The sequence below is a fragment of the Scyliorhinus canicula genome, chromosome 12 (assembly GCF_902713615.1).
Source record: "Scyliorhinus canicula chromosome 12, sScyCan1.1, whole genome shotgun sequence".
In the NCBI taxonomy this organism is placed as follows: domain Eukaryota; kingdom Metazoa; phylum Chordata; class Chondrichthyes; order Carcharhiniformes; family Scyliorhinidae; genus Scyliorhinus; species Scyliorhinus canicula.
The window spans coordinates 47,443,197-47,463,772 of NC_052157.1; the positions used below are offsets into that span (position 1 = coordinate 47,443,197).

The 20,576-nt window shown below is 46.8% G+C and overlaps 1 protein-coding gene across 3 annotated transcripts in view; it reads right to left on the bottom strand.

Annotated features, from left to right (window-relative positions):
• The window catches only part of LOC119974219 (cell migration inducing hyaluronidase 1), a 292,877-nt gene that overhangs the window by 48,953 nt on the left and 223,348 nt on the right, over positions 1 to 20,576 (bottom strand). For all 3 annotated transcript variants that reach the window (XM_038812976.1, XM_038812974.1, XM_038812975.1), the window contains exons 15-16: positions 1,649 to 1,718; positions 1,395 to 1,523 (exon numbers count right to left, since the gene is read on the bottom strand). In XM_038812976.1, the coding sequence (XP_038668904.1) occupies positions 1,395 to 1,523; positions 1,649 to 1,718 (199 nt within the window). The remainder of the gene's footprint in view (positions 1 to 1,394; positions 1,524 to 1,648; positions 1,719 to 20,576) is intronic.

Sequence of the window (20,576 nt, forward strand, 5' to 3'; positions counted from 1 at the left end):
GGAACCAAGGGACACGATCTCAGAATAAAAGGCAGGCCATTTTGGACTGAGATGAGGAAGAATTTCTTCACTCAGAGGCTGGTGAACCTTTGGACGCTCTACTCCCAGAGGGCTGTGGGAGCTCAGTCATTGGGTCGGATTTTTCAGTCGCATCCGCCCCAAAACTGGAAATTCCCGCCTGAAGTTAGTGGGCCTTTAAAAGGTCTGTCAAATTTTCTGTTCCCCCGCGACAATTGACAAACCGGGTGGGGCTAGAAAATTTACCTCATTGAGTATGGTCAGGATAGAGATCAGTAAATTTCTAGAATCTGAATACATCAAGGGTTGTGGGGAAAAATGACGTTCAGGTAAATGATCAACCATGATCTAATTGAATGGTGGAGTAAGTTCAAGGGGCTGAATGGCCTACTCTTTATCCTATGTTCCTAGCCAATGCTAACAAGGCCTGAAGCCCAATTTCAGGCCTTCTGGTTGGAGCAAGCTGTCCATCTGGGCATCCATCTCAGGCATGCCAATGGACCATAGAGCAACTGTGATTTATGGGTCTATGGGCCTTTCCATTGTTTCTAAAGAAACTACCCTTTAGTGAATTAAAACCCCCAAAAGGCATTTTCTGTCTCTATGAAGGAGTCTCATCATGTTAGTATGGTTGTGACCATGTATAATACGAGTATTGTATCTGAAATCATAACTGACCCAACACAAGTTCTTGGAGCGCGATGAGTGCATCGGGAGGTGAAAGCAGTGGAAGCAGCTAGGAATTAGGGGCTAACGTGAACTCCTGGACGAGATTTAATTGCTTAGATTGGTCAGAAAGGCAATTTTCAGATTTCTGTCCTCCAAATCAGCCATGGTTTTTTGGATCTTTTTTTGCTTCTTTCTCAGGAGGTAAGTGTTTTTGAGTAGAATGGAGGATATATATGTGATGTGCAAGCTCACAATTGTGCAGGGCAGTCTAGAAAGTCTTAATCTTTCCATCATTGCTCAAACTGTTTCTCCAATTTGTCGGTGTCAATGTTAGTCGATGGAATTTAGACATACACCCATTATGTTGGGAAGGTAGGCTTCAAATAACGGTCTGTAGAAGAGTCACAGGGGCTGGAAATGCTAACTCTGTTTCTCTCTTTACAGATGCTGCCCGACCTGCTGAAGTTTTCCAGCATTTTCTGCTTTTATTTCAGATTTCCAGCATCCGCAGTATTTTGCTTTTATCAAAATGAAGTTGTCTTATTTTCGACCCTTCGGCAGAAGTCACAGTGGCTAGGAATGTGCTCGTAAATATCCGCAGCAACCCACACTTTGCAAAATATACCAGCTGTACGAATATAAAGATGTTTATCCTGCTCCTTCAGCGTGGCTCTCTGTAGGATTACAGCGATTGCGTGCAGACTTACCCTGTAGTTGGAATGAGCCCTGTTGTTGCTGAACTTTCCCAATGGCATGTGTTCAGAATAACCAGGGGAATACATTCCTTCCGAAGGCCCCGTGGGCACATGGTGGAAAATGAACCAAAACCCAGTTTCCTGCAATGTAAACATACAGACAAATGCTTGAACTTCCAAAAGGTGCTTCTCTGCAGTTTAAGCACACAGAAAAATAGCCAGCACATGACTCTAAACGCTAACATGTGGAACGGGAGGCTACCTACCTCCGAGCCTGCAGCTGCACAGTTGATGAGATTGTTATTGGGATTTGCAATCCAGAATGTGGAGACGGCACTGTAACAGAACAGCAAAGGTTTACCTTGCGGCCGTAGTCATTTGTCCAATTTAAGTTAATACGAAAATTGCTTAAATGGTATTTTGCTCAATTACCACAATATTTTTAAAAAACTATTCGATTGAAGGAAGTTACATTTTTATAAAGAGACTTAGGATATTCTTTTGAGTGTCATGAATCTGAATGAAGACAGAACAATTCATGTGAAAGTTTTCACTTATTTTCTCTCCCTGTGCATCGACTTTTAACACATTTCAAAAGCAGAGTTAAATGTTATACCATTCAGAATCCAACTTTACACCAGTCGCTTTGCAGTGATTCCAAACAGTGCTTCCAAAGGGTAATTTCTACCAGTGAGCTCTGCTTACAAAGCTGTAAATGAGCACAGTGTGTGACTTGAGAATAATATTAAACATTACCTGCACCTCTTTGCCACACGCTTTAAAATGAAATGGTTTTATCCTTCAATGACCTCGTGAATATAGACACAAAACGCAGAATCTTGCAGCACAAAGGAGTCTATTCAGTGTGTCACGCCCCTGCTGGCTCTTTGAAGGGGCTGTCCAATTTAATTCCACACCCCAGCATTTTCACACAAACCCTTTAAGTTAGCCTTCTTTGAATAGATGCTTAGTTGCCTTTTGAAAGTCGCTATGGTATTTGCTTCCTCATCAACCTTGCAAATCACTTTCCACATCTCAACAACCCTCATTTACCCTCCAGCTCTTTTGTCAATTATTTTAAATCTATGACCTTTGGTTAGTGATCCATTAGTCAGAAGAATTCTCCCTACTTAATCAAAACCCTTATGATTTTGAATGCAGCTACAGGTTCTCCCTTTCACCTCCTCTGCTCTAAGGAGACCAATCTCAACTTCTCCAATCTTTCCACATACAGAATTCCGTCACCCTGGACACCATTTTAGGAAACCTCCTCTGTCTCCTCTCCTTGTCACGTTCCCAAAATGTGGTAGTTAGAACAGTGCACAATATTTCAGCTGAGGCCTAACCAATGATTTTGTAACAGTTCAGCGTGATGTCATTGTTTTACAATAATCCTACTTACAAAGCCATGTATCCCATGCACTTCATTAACCATCTTATCAATGTGGCCTGGCACCTGCAAAGATTCATGAATATCTGTCTCTTTCTCTTCAGGTACCCAAAGAGGGTATTGGTGACCATGGGCCTCCAGTTACTCTTACTCTGGATGTGTGGCGGCACATTCATCCAGTTTGTCAGGTTCTTCAGAAAGATCGTTCTTTGTCCACCTTGATCCCTTTTACCATGGATCTTTCCCATCAGAATCAGACTTTCTAAATCATTATATTTGATTATGAGCCCAAGAAATTCCATCTGTTCCTTGCTGATCTTTGTCAACAAAGTTCTTCTGGTCTCAGATTTCACTAGCACCTCCTCATCAGGCATTGTGACTTGTCCAAGATTTCTTCACACTTGCTTTCAAACTGGTGTGATGTAGCATTCCAGGACTCCCAGCTTGGGCTAATTTTGAGCTGATCATAATCTTTTCTATTTTTTTTTAAAAAATGCATCTTTGGCCATTCCAATCCTTCATCCTATTTCTTGGTCGCACTTCCTATGGGTTCGATCCCGGCCTTGGGTCTCTGTCCGTGTGGAGTTTGCACATTCTCCACGTGTCTGTGTGGGTTTCACCCCCCCCACAACCTGAAGATGTGCAGGTGAGGTGGATTGGGCCATGCTAAATTGCCCCTTAATTGGAAAAAAATAATTGGGCACTGCTCTAATGGATTGGATTTTACAGGAATGTTTTCAACAATGAGGGAATGGGTGTGGCACGTCCAATATGATAAATGGTTTGCCCATTGCCTTCCTGCCCACAGCCGACCCAAACCCCATAAAAGGTTGGCAGGTATGCACTGATACGGCCAGCCTGCCCACCATTTTCAAAAGAATAATTAACAGGCAATTGAATTTATTAACAAGCCAACTGACACTGAATGCCAAAATAGAGATGGCGTGGGCAGATGAACAGCGGTCGGCAGATTGTTTCCTTAACCCAGCTGGTTAAATGGTGGGAAAGGGGGGTTACATCCTTTTGGGTGTGCCTTGTGTGCACTGGGGCCATCCGACCCAACATGACACTTCCCCTTTGTACTGCCTCAGCTGTCTTCCAAACGCCCCCCCCCCCCCCCCCCCCCCCCTCCTCCCAGCTAGAGTGCCAGATCTCTTCCTGCCCTAAAAGCACAGGTCTTACCTTTGTCCAGGATCCATTGCCCTTCCTGCTGGGACCTGATTGCAGTTCCAGTAACACCCACTCCTGAGTTCTGGCACTGCTTGGGCTGATAGAGCCTCAGATCTCGAGGGTGGGACTTCCTTCCAATGAAGGGTGGAAGCCCCACTCTTGGCCTTCTCAAGCACATTATCACTGCGGGGTAGCCATTTTATAACTTAGTCTCTTTGAAGCCATCTTTTGTAATGGGTTGGAGGCCAGGGCCAGCAATTTGAGTAAAATTCAACCCATTATATCTACCTTTCCCTGACAGTTGTCGCGAGGTTTGCTCCTCTATCTCATTTTGACTATTTTGGGGTTCATCGTAAACACCCAGAATTATAAGAACTCCTTTTCTGTTCCTTAACCCTACCCAAATAGATTCAAACTTTGAACCCTCAGGGATACCATTCCTTTGCAGAACTATAATATTGCCCTTGCTCAACAGTGCCACCACCGTACCTACTCCATCCTTTTTCTTTCCCACCTTTCCTTAATACATTGTAGCCAGGAATGTTTAGTCCCATTGTTGCCCATGTTTAAGTCAGCTCTCCGTTATAGTCAATCTACCATAATCGCATGTGGCACCTTACACCTGCAGCTCATTGACCTTATTAGTAACGCTTCTTGCTTTAACAGACATGCATTCCAGCATCACTTCCCACCCACCACCACCCCCCCGCCTTCAAATGTGTATAAATGTCCAGATTTTTCAGTTCCTTCACACCCTTCAGACTAATTTTGTTATAACAGCTCTCCTAATTCCCCTTCCAGAATGCACCACTTTGCAAACGTTTCTGCACTATCTCTGGTTTCTCTTGTGCATTCCTGATTTTTTAAGTTAATTTAGAGTAGCCAATGATTATTTTTATTCCAATTAAGGGGCAATTTAGCGTGGCAAATCCACCTAACCAGTAAATCTTTGGGTTGTGGGGGTGAAACCCACGCAGACATGGGGAGAATGCGCATACTCCACACAGAGAGTGACCCAGAGCCGGGATTCGAACCCGGATCCTCAGCGCCGCAGTCCCAGTGCTAACTACTGCGCCACATGTTGCCCATTTGTGCATTCCTGATTTTAATCGTTCCACTATTGTTGGCCCAGTCTTCAGCTGCCTAGGTCCCAAGTTCTGAAATTCCCTCCCTCTTGACCTCGCTTGCTCTTTTTTTTGGTCATATGGTCTAATATTTCCTTGCGTGGTCTGTTTTCATATTTTATTCTATAAATCCCCTGTGACGCTCCTGGGAAGTTCTATTACATTAAAGGTGCGATAGACACATGAGTACTGTTGTTAAATTTCATCTGTTGCTTGCCTGCTCATGCCACAGGTCTGTCTGGGGCAGCGTGAATCCTGCTACTATCCTGCACTGTTTACTACATTTCCAATGGAGTCACAGAATTCTTGCCATTTGCAATTTGATGGTTAATGCACAGTCCTAAGGCTGTCTCTGGCAGACTACATGATAGAATACAACACAGGAACTGGGAATCCTCGCTGTGCAATTGTTAGAATTTATATTTCACCCGTCACAGCGTTTTGGATGATGTCACATTAAATAAATTTAGTCCGTGTTCAAATTATTTTTATTGCGTGCACCAATATTTAACTTTCAGCTCTGCACCAAGCGGTTAGAGCAGTTTATAAAGTATCCTACTTAGCAAATCCAACCAAAATTGAGAAGTTAAGATATTAGGACCAGGAGTGGGCCACTCGGCGTCTCAAGCCTTGCCCGTCATTCAATAGGATCATGGTTGATCTGATTGTAGCTTCAACTCCACATTCCTGCCGACTCCCCAATAACCTTTCACCCCCTGTTAATTAAGAATCTATCTGGCTCTGCATTAAAAATAGAGACAGACTCTCCATCCACTGCCTTTTGAGGTAGAGAAGTCCAGAGATTTATGACTCTTTGAGAGAAAATAATTCTCATCTCTGTCTTAAATACACGACCCCTTACTTTTAAACATTAACCCCCTAGTTTGAGATTCTCCCACAAGAGAATCCTCTCCACATCCACCTTGTCAAGACCCCTCAGGATTTTAAAGGTTTCAATCTTGTCACCTCTTACTCTAAATTCCAGTGGATACAAACCTAACCGCTCCAAACTTTCCTCGTAAGCCAACCCGCCCATTCCTGGTATTAATCCAGCAAACCTTCTCTGACTAGCTTCTAACACATTTACATCTTTCCTTAAGTAAAGAGACCGATACTGTACACAATACTCCAGATGTGGTCTCACGAGTGCTCTGTACAAATGAAGCTTAACCTCTCCATTTTTGCAATCAACCCCCCTCACAATAAATGACAACATTCTATTAACCTTTCTAAATACCTGCTGTACCTGTGTACCTGAGCTACTGGAGGAATTTCAATAAAACACAAGTACCTTCTGATTGCTTTGTGTGATAATTGTGGGCAAAAGTTTAATGCATTTCTTTGCCTACATTCTTAAAGATGGTAATGCTTATGCAATTAGGGAACACACATATTTTTGAAGTTTTTCCTGCTTTGTCGCAGGAATTTTGTGGACGTTTGTTGAAATTCCTGGGGATTCCCCTGTGTGTCAATGTCTTATTAATTACATTGTTAAAGTTTAATGACAATTACATTGCTAAACAGATGATGGATATTTGTACACCTATAAATGGGGATAGCTGGGACACTGGGCAAGGTAATGTAGACTGTGAACTAAGTCAATAAACTCTGCAGCAAGGAAAGCCGTGTCTTAGTTTTAACTTCACTAACCGGCATGGATACAAACGGATTAGTGTTGTGGGATATTTTATACCCCCGAGGACAGACAGGGGCTCGGTTTAAAGTCACATCTGAAAGATGACACCATTTGTTGTACATCACTCTTTCAGTACGACAATAAGCTCTCAGGGCGGGATTGTCCGACCCCCCCGCTGGGTCGGAGAATCGCCGGGGGTCGGCGTGAATCCCGCCCCACCGTCCTCCGAATTCTCCGGCTCTCCAAAAGTCGGCGAGGCGTGAATCGCACCACCCGCCTTGGAGAATGGCGGGGACCGGCGCAACTCAATGGGCCCCGGGGCTGCCCGAATTCTCCGGCCCGCGATGGGCCGAAATCCCGCTGGTTTTTTGCCGGTCCCGCCGGCGTGGATCAGATTAGGTCCCATACTGGCGGGACCTGGCGGCGTGGGCGGGCTCCGGGGTCCTGGGGGGGGAGCACGCGGTGATCTGGCCCCGGGGGGGTGCCCCCACGGTGGCCTGGCCCGCGATCAGGCCCACCGATCCGCAGGCGGTCCTGTGCCGTGGGGGCACTCTTTTCCTCTGCGTCAGCCGTTTCAGCCTCCATGATGGCTGACGCGTAGTTGAACCACCCCCCGCGCATGTGCGGGGATGACATCAGCAGCCGCTGATGCTCCCGAGCAGGTGTGGACTCTCGCGGCCGGCGAAGTCCCTTCGGCCCCGGCTGGCGTGGCGCCAAAGGCCTTCCACGCTAGCCGGCGGGGCGCAAACCACTCCGGCGCCGGCCTAGCCCCTAAAGGTGCGGAGGATTCCGCACCTTTGGGGCGGGCCGACGCCGGAGTGGTTCACGCCTCCGTCCCGCCGGGATCCCCCACCCCGCCGGGTACGGGAGAATCCCGCTCCATGTCTTGACAGGTTGGACTTTCGACATCGTCAGAAAGATGTGGGAGCATGAGCCACTCCCAACACCTGAACTCAAAATCCAGACTGAGGGCAGGATTCTAAAAGCCCGACCGCCCACGCCCCCCCCAGGACCCCGGAGCCCGCCCACACCGCCAGGTCCCGCCAGTATGGGACCTAGTCTGATCCACGCCGGCGGGACCGGCAAAAACCAGCTGGACTTCGGCCCATCGCGGGCCGGTGAATTCGGGCAGCCCCGGGGCTCATTGAGTCGCGCCGGTCCCCGCTATTCTCCGAGGCGGGCGGCGTGACTCACGCCTTGCCGACTTTTGGAGGGTCGGAGAATTCGGAAGATGGCGGGGGCGGGTTTCACGCCGACCCCCGGCGATTCTCTGACCCGGCCGGGGGGGGGGGGGGGGGGGGGGGGTCGGAGAACCCCGCCCATGATTGTTTTCCTCAGATTTTGCAACAGGTACTAATTTCCAGCGTAACTAAAAATCAGATACCACTAATATGTAATCTCTGTATCCACAGGTCTGTGGATGTGAGTAACAATAGGTTTACCAGGTAGGTCATAAGCTGATTACTAATTTTTAAAAAAATCCAATTAAGGGGCAATTTAGCGTATCCAATCCACCTATCCTGCACATCTTTAGGTTGTGGGGGTAAGTCCCATACCGATAAGGGATGTCGGGCCAGATGGGATTTATCCTAGGATTCTCTGGGAAGCCAGGGAGGAGATTGCAGAGCCTTTGTCCTTGATCTTTATGTCGTCTTTGTCTACAGGAATAGTGCCGGAAGACTGGAGGATAGCAAATGTTGTCCCCTTGTTCAAGAAGGGGAGTATAGACAGCCCTGGTAATTATAGACCTGTGAGCCTTACTTCGGTTGTGGGTAAAATGTTGGAAAAGGTTATAAGAGATAGGGTTTATAATCATCTTGAAAAGAACAAGTTGATTAGCGATAGTCAACACGGTTTTGTGAAAGGTAGGTCATGCCTCACAAACCTTATTAAGTTTTTTGAGAAGGTGACCAAACAGGTGGATCAGGGTAAAGCTGTTGATGTGGTGTATATGGATTTCAGTAAGGCGTTTGATAAGGTTCCCCACGGTAGGCTATTGCAGAAAATAAGGAAGTATGGAATTGAAGGTGATTTAGCGGTTTGGATCAGTAATTGGCTAGCTGAAAGAAGACAGAGGGTGGTGGTTGATGGCAAATGTTCATCCTGGAGTTCAGTTACTAGTGGTGTACCGCAAGGATCTGTTTTGGGGCCACTGCTGTTTGTCATTTTTATAAATGACCTGGAAGAGGGTGTAGAAGGATGGGTTAGTACATTTGCAGATGACACGAAGGTCGGTGGAGTTGTGGATAATGCTGAAGGATGTTATAGGATACAGAGGGACATAGATAAGCTGCAGAGCTGGGCTGAGAGGTGGCAGATGGAGTTTAATGCGGAAAAGTGTGAGGTGGTTCACTTTGGAAGGAGTAACAGGAATGCAGAGTACTGGGCTAATGGCAAGATTCTTGGTAGTGTAGATGAACAGAGAGATCTCGGCATCCAGGTACATAAATCCCTGAAAGTTGCCACCCAGGTTAATAGGGCTGTTAAGAAGGCATATGGTGTGCTTTATCAGTAGGGGGATTGAGTTTCAGAGCCACAAGGTCATGCTGCAGCTGTACATAACTCTGGTGCGGCCACACCTGGAGTACTGCGTGCAGTTCTGGTCACCACATTATAGGAAGGATGTGGAAGCTTTGGAAAGGGTTCAGAGGAGATTTACTAGGATGTTGCCTGGTATGGAGGGAAGGTCTTACGAGGAAAGGCTCAGGGACTTGAGGTTGTTTTCGTTAGAGAGGAGAAGACTGAGAGGTGACTTAATAGAGACATTTAAGATAGTCAGAGGGTTAGATAGGGTGGACAGTGAGAGTCTTTTTCCTCGGATGGTGATGACCAACACGAGGGGACATAGCTTTAAATTGAGGGCTGGTAGATATAGGACAGATGTCAGAGGCAGTTTCTTTACTCAGAGAGTAGTAGAGGTGTGGAACGGCCTGCCTGCAACAGTAGTAGACTCGCCAACTTTAAGGGCATTTAAGTGGTCACTGGATAGACATATGGATGAAAATGGAATAGTGTAGGTCAGATAGGCTTCAGATGGTTTCACAGGTCGGCGCAACATCGAGGGCCGAAGGGCCCGTACTGCGCTGTAATGTTCTATGTTCTATGTTCTAAGGGGAGAAGGTGCAAACTCCACACGGACAGTGACTCGGGATCGAACCCGGGTCCTCAGTGCCACAAGGCCGCAGTGCTAACCACTGCGCCACCGTGCTGCCCTGCTGATTGCTAATTATAATCTAAGTTTCAACCAACTAATCTGAATCATTTCATCTCCAGGCCATATCAGAAATAATAATTAAATCAAAGTCAGATTATGTTTACCCTGGTTTTGATTTTCAGAAAAATGTATTAACCACTGGAATTTGCTTTTAATAAGTTAAAGCCCGTTTTCAATCACAAACACATTCTTTTCTTTATTGAACTCTGTAAAAATGTTATGGTGTTGCCGTTAATTATAACTGATAAAAACTTCATTTTGGCAGCTGACAACTTGGAAATGGGGTTGAAATGCTGTTTATGGCTTTCTGTGGTGTTCTGTTCATTCTGCCTCTTTAATGCAAGTTTTGAAGATTTTTCTGCGTGGTTCATGATTTTTACCCAGTCTGAACATGAGCAGAAGTGGACTGGACACAATGAGAAACAGAACAGGCTCCACAAAGCAGTCAACAACGGTAACTTCTGTACACAATCCAAATACCTCTCACAAATGCTCATGGAAATTCTAAGCTGTGCCAGGTCCTGTATACCCGAGAAATACAGGAATAAAAGTGGTGCTTTTGATTGTCTCATGCTACGATTTATTGGCACAAAATCTCAGACCTGAGTCCCAATTTTAGCCGCGTGATTTCCAAAGCTACCTCTGTTGTAGGGTTGATAAATCGGATGAAGTGTTACCCAATTCAAACTGGGGGATTTGTGGACAGTTTGGCACTGTCCCTTTTATCTTCCTCCTTGTTTTATTCAGTTTATCGTTCAGCCTCTTATGAAGCTGCCTGTTATCACTGCGATCATTTCTCTGACCCGATTTTTGGCGCAACTCTCTATTGTTTTTTTTTGTTTGACTCTCCCTCACTCGTTATCGATCCGCCCCACACCCTGGTCACTCGTCTTTCCCGGCTGATCCTCTCGACACGCTGCCCCCACTCACAGAGCTACGCAATGCCATCTCACCATGAGGGAGTTGTCTGCTTGCCAGCTCTTTACTTGAGCACAATCTCAGCGTTGTGTCTTCAGAGCTATTCTATGCAGTCACTAAACTGCGACTTGTGGTCTGACTGAAACGTCGGAGGTCGCCCGCCCCATGGCATGTCGCACAATCTTAGTCTTCTTACCCTGTTGTACCTGTACTGAATCTTGGTGCCGCCCTGATTGACCATCACTGAACACCATATTGTGTTTTTGTATGATATATAGGCACTAATTACTCGTAAGGAATGGGGTAAACACATTGCGGATGCATTTATTGAGACTAGGCAGATGAGAGCAGTTACACGTGGATAGGAAACGTGAAGACAACAGCGGCAGGGCTGTGCGTGGTGTGTTCTGCTCACAGACCAAAGTGAAACTGAGGCTGGAGCATGTGACACATTTGGTTCTGAGTGGTGAAGTGTTGTGATCCCTTAAAGACACGTGACAACACTTGGTGCCTCACTCACACCTGCCCTCTTGGGTATCAGCTCTGACACTCGCCCTTACTTCCGAATCACAAAGTTGAAGTCCGTCAGCAATTTGACAGCTGTCTCTGTACCAGACAGTACATCTCATGTCACGGGATTGTAATAGATTGTAATAGTTTCCCTTTCAGGGACTTGAGCACAAGATCTAGGCAGACACTATCTTCTTGTTTTTGTGCGAGCTTGCTGAGTGCAAATTAGCTGCCTAGTTTCCGATATTTCAACGGTCATTACACTTCAAAAGTTATTAATTGGCTATAGACGCCTTGGAAGTTGCGGTGGTCAGAAAAGGCACAGTGTAGATATTTCCTTCTCTCTTTCTTTCTTTGGACACTATCACAACTTAAAGATTTTGTCAACTGCTTTCTCTTTTCTAATCTGGCATTTACATCTTCCTGTAAACCTTCTACGTGATGAAGGTCCAGCGAGTGATTTTGCTCTCAGCTTGCTTCCATATATCTGGATTGTAGTTACACTGCTGAGCTCAATATTCCTGCTCTCTGGCTTGAATCATTCTCAGTGAAATGAGCCTGGCTCTAGTGTCTTAGCCAAATACATCTGTACTGGCAAAAATGTGATGTTCCACAACAAAGTCCATATAAAAGGAGCGTCCCTATAAATAGACTTTTATTTAGAATGTGTTAGAATGATTTTGTCCAATAAACGTGTGTGTGAAGGAATTGTCTAGAATCACTAACTGGGACTGATATTACCAACATGTGGTATTTAGATTTAGAACGCTAGGTGTTTAAAATCCAGAAGGAGGCCACTCTTGCGATCATATATTTGTTGGTTTGTTATCAGAGTAATCCACATGCTGTGTCTCTCTAGCCCTGTATACAGCTCTGCTAGAACTATTTACTCAGCTTTCCCTTCAGAACTGTAATGGTCTGTCCCTTGATTATTCACTGCACCAACAATTCTCGGTAACCCTCTCTCCTCATTCCCAGTGACAACTTTAGAACCATAGACTAGAACCATAGCATTCCTTCAGTGCAGAAGGAGGCCATTCAGCCCATCGCGTCTGCACCAACCCTCTGAAAGAGCATCCTACCTACGCCATTCCCCTGCCCTATCCCCGTAACCCCATAACCCCACCTAACTGGCACATCTTTGGACTGTGGGAGGAAACCGAAGCACCCGGGGGAAACCCACGCAGACACGGGGAGAAAGTGCAAACTCCGGGGCAGCACGGTGGCGCAGTGGGTAGCACTGCTGCCTTATGGCGCTGAGGTCCCAGGTTCGATCCCAGCTCTGGGTCCCAAAAAGATCTGCAGGGTAGGTGCACTGGCCACGCTAAATTGCCCCTTAATTGGAAAAAATTAATTGGGTACTCTAAATTTATATTTAAAAAAAAGAAAGTGCAAACACCACGCAGTCACCCGAGGTCGGAATTGAACCAAGGTCCCTTGTGCTGTGAGGCAACTGTGCTAACCACATTGAATTGAATACATTTGACACATTGTCATTGACTCCTCAACCATGGGAAATATCTTTCCTCATTCACTCTATCAAGCTTCTTCTCATTTTAAAAACATTTATTAAATCTCCTCTGCTCCATTGGAAGTAGTTGCATGAGCGATTGATAAGTACAGTTTTCCACCCTTGCTGTTATTCTAGTGAATGTATGTTGGCTCACCCTGTTCTATGCTTTCTATAGTGCGGTATTCGGAAGTGCATCCAGCACACTAACGGTGGACTAATCATGGTCTTAATGTGGCACTGGAAAAGTAATCCACCGGTTAGGAATCAAACTTCCACCACAGCAGATTGTGAATTTGAATTCTGATCTTAAAATGACTATTTAGGAGGAACCCACCACCTCTAACACGTGATTCAGTTCTCCCGGAATATGGTTGACCCAAAACCAACTCGGGGGTCAAGCCAACATGAAAAATAATTGTTCTTTTATCAGTAATGTTCATATTCCAAAGGCAGATTTTCTTTTAAAAAAGCTATTCTCAGTAATGAATCTTCAGTTTCTAGCTTTTAAAGGGAACAGTTAAACCTGAAGTGAAACTAGTTCTTGAATTCGATGAAAGTCAAGACAATAACTTATATTTACAATGTGCTTTTAATTTAATCAAATGTCCAAAGGCGCTTCACAGAAGCATTATAAAATTAAGGGGCTGGGATCTAACCAGATTGGAACAGAGTCATGTGACACCCGCATTAAGCTGGGTGTTTCCCCGTGCTCGCAGTGCACTCTGTTTCAATTCGGGGCCTCAGCGGGGAACGCATCACCGAGGCCGCATTTAGTCCTATTTCCCGCACGGAGGAGCTCCACTTGCTGTAACTCCTCAGTGCGGTAAAAGATTGGGATGCCATTTTTAAAAAGGTGATTTCCCGACCACCCGATGTGACCCCCAAACCTCTCCCAATGCCCCAACTCACCTGTAAGGGGGGTCCTAAGGCCCCTCCACACCCCATCCCACACACGCAGGGTGCCCCCAGGCCTGATCTCTGCTGTGGGAAAAATGGCAGCAACACCGCGGCACTGCCAGCCAGCCAGTGCCCCTGCCAGCTGGCGGTGCCACCTGGGCACCATGGCAGTACCATGCTGGCAGTGTCAAGGTGCTCATGTGGCACCATCAGTGTCAGGGTGACACCCGAACCAGAGGGCAAGCACCTGGGGGCATCCGATCCCCTGGGAGACCCCGACGAGTGTCATTCCATCTGGTCAGCGCTCGCCCGAGGTCTCCGAGCCGAAGTGGTTATATTCCAAGGACTTGGTAGATCTGACGAGGGCGTATTTGAGTGAGAAGGCACAGTATTCAATAGTGGAGTGTTTAGAATCAGTGTGCACAAGAGGCCCGAATTAGAGGAGCGTAAATATCTCGGAGGGTTGTGGGACAGGAATAGATTTCAGAGATAGGGAAGGGGAGACCATGAACAGGTTTTGAAAAGAGTGGGAATTTTAAAGCCATTGCTTGACCGTGAGCCAATGAAGGTCAGCGAACACATTTGGTGCAGTTTAGCTGGATTGGCCATGATCAATGTGTGGGGTTACGGGGATCGGGCTGGGAGTGAGTCTAGCCTGAGTGCCCTTTTGGAGCATCAATGCAGACTCAATAGGCTGGATAGGGATTCTATGGATGGTAGGGTAAGGGCGCTTGGTGCGAGTTAAGTCATGTGCCGCAGAATTTTGGATGACCTCAAGACGGAGAGCAGAACGTGGGAGAGCAGTCAGGAGGGAGTTCAAATTTTCAAGTCTCGAGGTGACAAAGTCATCACTCGTTGATGGCATGAATATGATGGTTAATTGTGACACCCACTAGGGTCACAAATGGACTGATTAAGGTCTAGATTTTTCATCCATGCGTTGGGTTGCTGAGTTGGGAGAATTCCTGGCCTTGTGACCTGACTTCTAAAAACGTCTGGCTGAACATCAGGGGTGGGATTCTCTCAGCCCGGTGCCCAGTTGAAACCGGGATCAGCAGCTGGAGTGGCGTGGGCCACTCCAGTGCCGTGCTGGCCCCCTGTAGGGGCCAGAATTGCTGATCCTGAGGCCGTGTTGACGCCGTCGGGAAATGCGACGGCGTTTCCGACGGCGTCAACACTTAGCCTCAGGATCAGAGAATCCCGCCCCAGATTTTTATTCTGGAGTGGTGGGCTATATTAGAAGGCAGGGAACCCCCGGAATGAGGTGTAGAGGATGCTGGGTAGAGAGGTAGGCTGGGTGAGAGGCCTGCTTCTGTGCACTGATACTGTTTTGAAGTTTAAAAAAAAACATAAAGCGCACTCACCCCTTATACAGCTACATGTTTCCATGCTGAATCCATGCCAACCTATATCTCCTCCACACACCTCAAGTCCCCTCAAACCCCCCATGCCAACCCATGCCCCTTTTTGCCCACTCCCTTGGCCTTTTATAGCACCCCTGTCAACTTACTACCATCCACTATGCCAACTCACCCTGTATCCACCATGGGAAGATCTCAGGACCCTTGCTGAAATAAATTAAGTGTTTATCGCAGACGTTGGGTGGGATTTTCCATCCCGCCGCAGCCGTTTTCTGGTGCGAGGCGCCCCCACCGACAGCAGGATTCTTCGTCCCGCCAGCCAGCCAATGGGGTTCCCATTGTGGGCAGCCCACACTGTCAGGAAATCCCCGGGCATGGAATCCTGCCAGAGGAGAATCCAGCCCTTTATTTTTAACAAAGAAATCATTCATTCATACTCATTCATACTACATTTATTTCCTTGAACTATATTATCCCCTATAACCACAAACATTTAATTCCATTGCATAATCCCATAAAACAACAAGCATTTGAATTCATAATCTCATTTCAATGACTTCATAATCACTTGGAGCTGTCAAAGAAACTGTGAAATGGTAGGCACCTTACTGTGAAATTGAGCTGTTGTGAAATCAGTCATGCAGCACTAATCCAGTAATAACAACCTTAAGGTTTATGTCAACAGGCAGAGTCAAATAGCAAACAATCATTTGTTTTAACACTCAAGGCAGTTTCTTTTCAAAGATTGAAAGGGCGGGAGTTTTAAATGCTTTGATAGCTCCCTTTGACAGTTCATCTTGATACTTTTTTACATTTGTGTTCGACAATCCCAATGGGCTTCACAATACCAATGACTTCAGGCACTTTTTACTTTTACCAATCCCAAAGGGCACCTTACCTCTCCTAAGGTGTGACTTATCTCCCACAAAGATGTCCCAGGACCATATCCATAGGATACCTAAACTATCCAAATGAAACCACAAAGTTTAAGCTTGTTTCTACCAAGAACTATCTGTGCAAGTTGGGTTTCCAACATCTCTCACACCACAATCTCATTCAGGTGGAGATAGTTGCTTAATTCTAGGGGCAGCTGCTTCCACAAAATCTGTAGACACAAAAACTGACCCAGGCCCATTCCTGCCCCATGAAAATGGTCTTCAGGGGAGAAACTACTGGACTGAGGCCTTTCTCACCATTTTCTGCAGATAGAGAGGCTCTCCATTGTGGCGAAAATCCAGGCCTTAATTTCTGTTCATCCACTGCTGGTAAGCAGTCCATATTTAACCTTTTGAACCCTTTTAACATTCTAAACAGCTTGGTGAGATGCTCAATTCTCTTCACTCAAGCCCAGTTTTGCAAGCTCTCTCGTCATTAATGAAGATCATGAAATGAAGCATTGTAATGGCTATCAGAATATTGTGTTGTCCTTTCTCACTGTTGGGTCTCTGGATCTTTACAAGCTCCAAGCTGAGTAATAAAATATTTAGGTGGTCTCTATTCCAGTATCTAGAGATGGCACTTAAGTCTGAAATAGTCTACTGCTATGATTGAATGTGTTCCTGAGTATTGACTACAATATTGTTTAAAGATATAATGGAGAAAACATCTTGCAATAAAGATGGTGACGTTTCAGGTCCTTCCCAGCATATGAATTTTACAAGGATGTTTGGGAATCTGAGCCTTTTAAAACTAATGCCCTGGGAAGCTTCCATCTGGACAATCGCCCATGTTTATCCAGAAGTCTACACCATCTGAAATGTAGAACCATCTGCTGAACAGATCTCACGGACTCCTCCTGAGCAGTGTGTTATTGGCCAATTTGTTCAGTAGGTTCAAAGACCGGCTGCTATCACAGACAGCTATTTAGCTCCATCAGTTTAAGGGATGGTTAATGAAGGAGGAAAAGCCCCAAAATATTTTCTCTGGCTCTGTGGACATCCATCTCATTGGTCTAAGCAATGCAGATGGTCTTCTTGCGCCCATCGATGGGATAATACAGTATTTAGTTGTATTTCTTAGTACCTTGAAAGCCAGTCTCCATTGACTACACTCTCAAACTCCACAAAAATGGACTGAAAATTACAGGCTGTCAGCGCTTGATTTCCTGAAACTTATTCCGGTGGGTGAGACTCCACTCTGAGAGCTTGCATTCAGAACATCTACCCGTCCAATGCCTCGCGGCCGCAGTCAGAGGGAATGTTTTGTGAGGCCGCAAACTGGCAGCAACGTGGCTGGTTTAGCACAGTGGCCTAAATCGCTGGCTTGTAATGCAGAACACAGCCAGCAGCGCAGGTTCAATTCCCGTATCAGCCTCCCCGAACAAGCGCCAGAATGTGGCGACTAGGGGCTTTTCACAGTAACTTCATTGAAGCCTACTTGTGACAATAAATTGTGATTATTATTATTAAGGTTTCACATAATTAGAGAATCTCAGGCTGCATAACTAACTAAGTTGGGGGAGTGGAGAATTGGACACATGTAGTTTGATGGCAACACGGTAGCACAAGTGGATAGCACTGTGGCTTCACAGCACCAGGTTCCCAGGTTCGATTCCCCGCTGGGTCACTGTCTGTGCGGAGTCTGCACGTTCTCCCCGTATCTGCGTGGGTTTCCTCTGGGTGCTCCGGTTTCCTCCCACAGTCCAAAGACGTGCAGGTTAGGTGGATTGGCCATGATAAATTGCCTTTAGTGCCCAAAAAAGCTAGGAGGAGTTATTGGGTTACGGGGATAGGGTGGATGTGAGGGCTCAAATGAGCCAGTGCAGACTCGATGGGCCAAATGGCCTCCTTCTGCACTGTATGTTCTATGTGTGTGCTGGTCTGATAGGCGTTCTGCTGCGTTACAGCCAGTGTAAAGCAAAACCAGATCAACACTCACCCCCTCGTAGTAGCTTTGCGGCCCAGCTTAAATTTGGGCCAGTGTGGTTCTCATTATCCTACAGTTTCTGCCACACTGTGAGGCCAATTAACTGCACTAGAGGAGTGTAATGAAGCTGTCATGATTTTCTCAATGGGGGTATCCCGAGCCAAATGATGTCATGATATCACTGACCACTGAGAATCTCAGCTGAACTGGATGAAGTGACCATCGGTATTAATCTCCACTCAATGTGCTGTACATGTACCAAGATTCTTTCATCAACCTGTTGGTAGCTTTGGGCTGCCAACATGACTTGGTGCCGTGGCATTTGTAACAGAGGATAAACATGCCTTTACTGATATATGTGGACAGATGGCACATGGAGGGCGCGATTCTCTGCTCCCCACGCCGGGTGGGAGAATTGCGGGAGGGCCGGGCGAATCACGACACACCGCCCTGGCACCCCCCGCGATTCTCCCACCCCCCCCCCCCCCAAATGGTGTGTCGCGTTTTGCGACACGTCGCTCGGAGAATCGCCGCTCGCTGTTTCTCACGGCGACTGGCGATTCTCCGGCCCGACGAACCCGACCGGTTCATGCCGGCGTCGACCACACCTGGTCGCTGCCGGAGTGAACATAGCGCGACCGATAAGTGTGGGGCCTGTGGGGGGCGGAGGGAGGGCCGAGCACCACGGGCGTGCTCATGAGATGTCTGACCCACGATCGGTGCCCACCGATCGTCGGGCCGGCGTCTCTAAAATTCGCACTCTTTTCCCTCCGCCGCCCCGCAAGATCAAGCCGCCGTGTCTTGCGGGGCAGCGGAGGGGAAGATGGCAACCGCGCATGCGAGGGTTGTCGCCGGCCAACCTGCGCATGCGCAGTTGACGTCACTTCGGCGCCGCCGGCTGCGTCATTCCCGGCGCGCCGCTTTGACGCAAGCGTCAAGGCCGGGCGCTCGGGGTTCACGCGTCGCCGCTCCTAGCCCCCCAGGGGGTGGGGGGGTGGGGGGGGGGAATAGGGGGTGAGGAGCGGCCTCCGACGCCGGAGAGAAACACTCCGGGTTTCACTCCGGCATCGGCTGTTTCTCTCCATTTCGGAGAATCGCGCCCGGAGTTTCTGAGGATATCAGTCTTACTGAAAAAGCCCTTGCAGATTAACACTTTTTAAAAATAAATTTAACGTGCCCAATTTTTTTTTCCAATGGGGGGCCGATTTAGTGTGGCCAATCTACCTACCCTGCACATCTTTGGGTTGTGGGGGGTGAGACCCACACAGACACGGGGAGACTGTGCAAGCAGATTAACATTCTGAACAAAACCCAGCTTCTAACTAACACAAGGCACTGTGTGATTCAGCGAAGGACTTGCCAGCAGGGTGCAGAGTGTTATTCGCTGAATAAACCTGAAATGTTGTCACAGACAGCATGAGAATATTCTTCACATGGTGTTCATATCAAGGGGGCAGAGATTTGCCCTCCCCATTACAAGAAGCTGACTATTCTAATAATCTTGGGTCAAATAAGTTTACTTTCTTTTGAACTTGTACTACGATAAAAATGAAATCTCACATCACCCGTATCTTGAAGCCCTGGTATCTATGTCATGTTTACAGCAGAGAAACTGGTCACTCAGCCCAGTTAGTCTATGCTAGTGTTCGAGCTCCACATTCGCCTCCTCCCACCTTACTGAATTGACCCCCATCAATATATCCTTCAATAGCCTTCTCTTCATGTGTTTGTCTAGCTTCTCCTGGTATGTATCTACATTATTCGCAATATCCACTCCCTGTGATAGCATGTTCCACATTCTAACCATTCCCCAAGAAGTGACTATTTTATATTTATGACCCTTTGTTCTGATCTCGCCTCCAAATGGAAACTTCTTCTCTGTGTCTACCCTATTAAACCCTTTCATAACTAAAGTCAGAAAAACAGGAAGTACTCGGTTAGTTATTACAGAATCTATGGAGAGAGACAATTAATCAGTTGGATTCACTGAGTCGGGAGACTCCGAAGACCTTGAAAAGTGGTGGCCTGGAGTCAATTTTGGAATTCTTGACTCCATTCCCAGCACCCCCAAATTTCGCCAGCATATGTTAAGGGTGTGGGCTGGTGTGTTCTCAAAGCCTACGCCCTACACTTCTGACCTGGCCAGCTCCATTATGGAGGCGAGCATGTCCGAGACTCCACAATCCTCATGGAGTCGGGCTAGATTTTCATATTCTGGATGAAGGTACTTTTCAAAGGTAAATTCAAAAGGTCTTACCCAGGCTCCCTTGCCAATCTATGCCCCTCCACACACCGCAATGGCCCCCATACACTCCATGACAAACTATGGCACTTCTGCACCACCATTCACCCCCATATACACTCTGTATCGAGCCAATGAAGTCCAGAGTGACAATAGCATGTATAGGAAATCTTTTAAAAGGTATCTGCAATTTTCTACATTCTTAAAAAGAAGTGCTTTTACTACAGCCCTGTAAAATTGTCACTCATCCAGATCTTTCAAGTGTCAAGGCAGGGGCAGCATGGTGGCGCAGTGGATTAGCACTGCGGCCTCACGGCGCTAAGGTCCCAGGTTCGATCCAGGCTCTGGGTCACT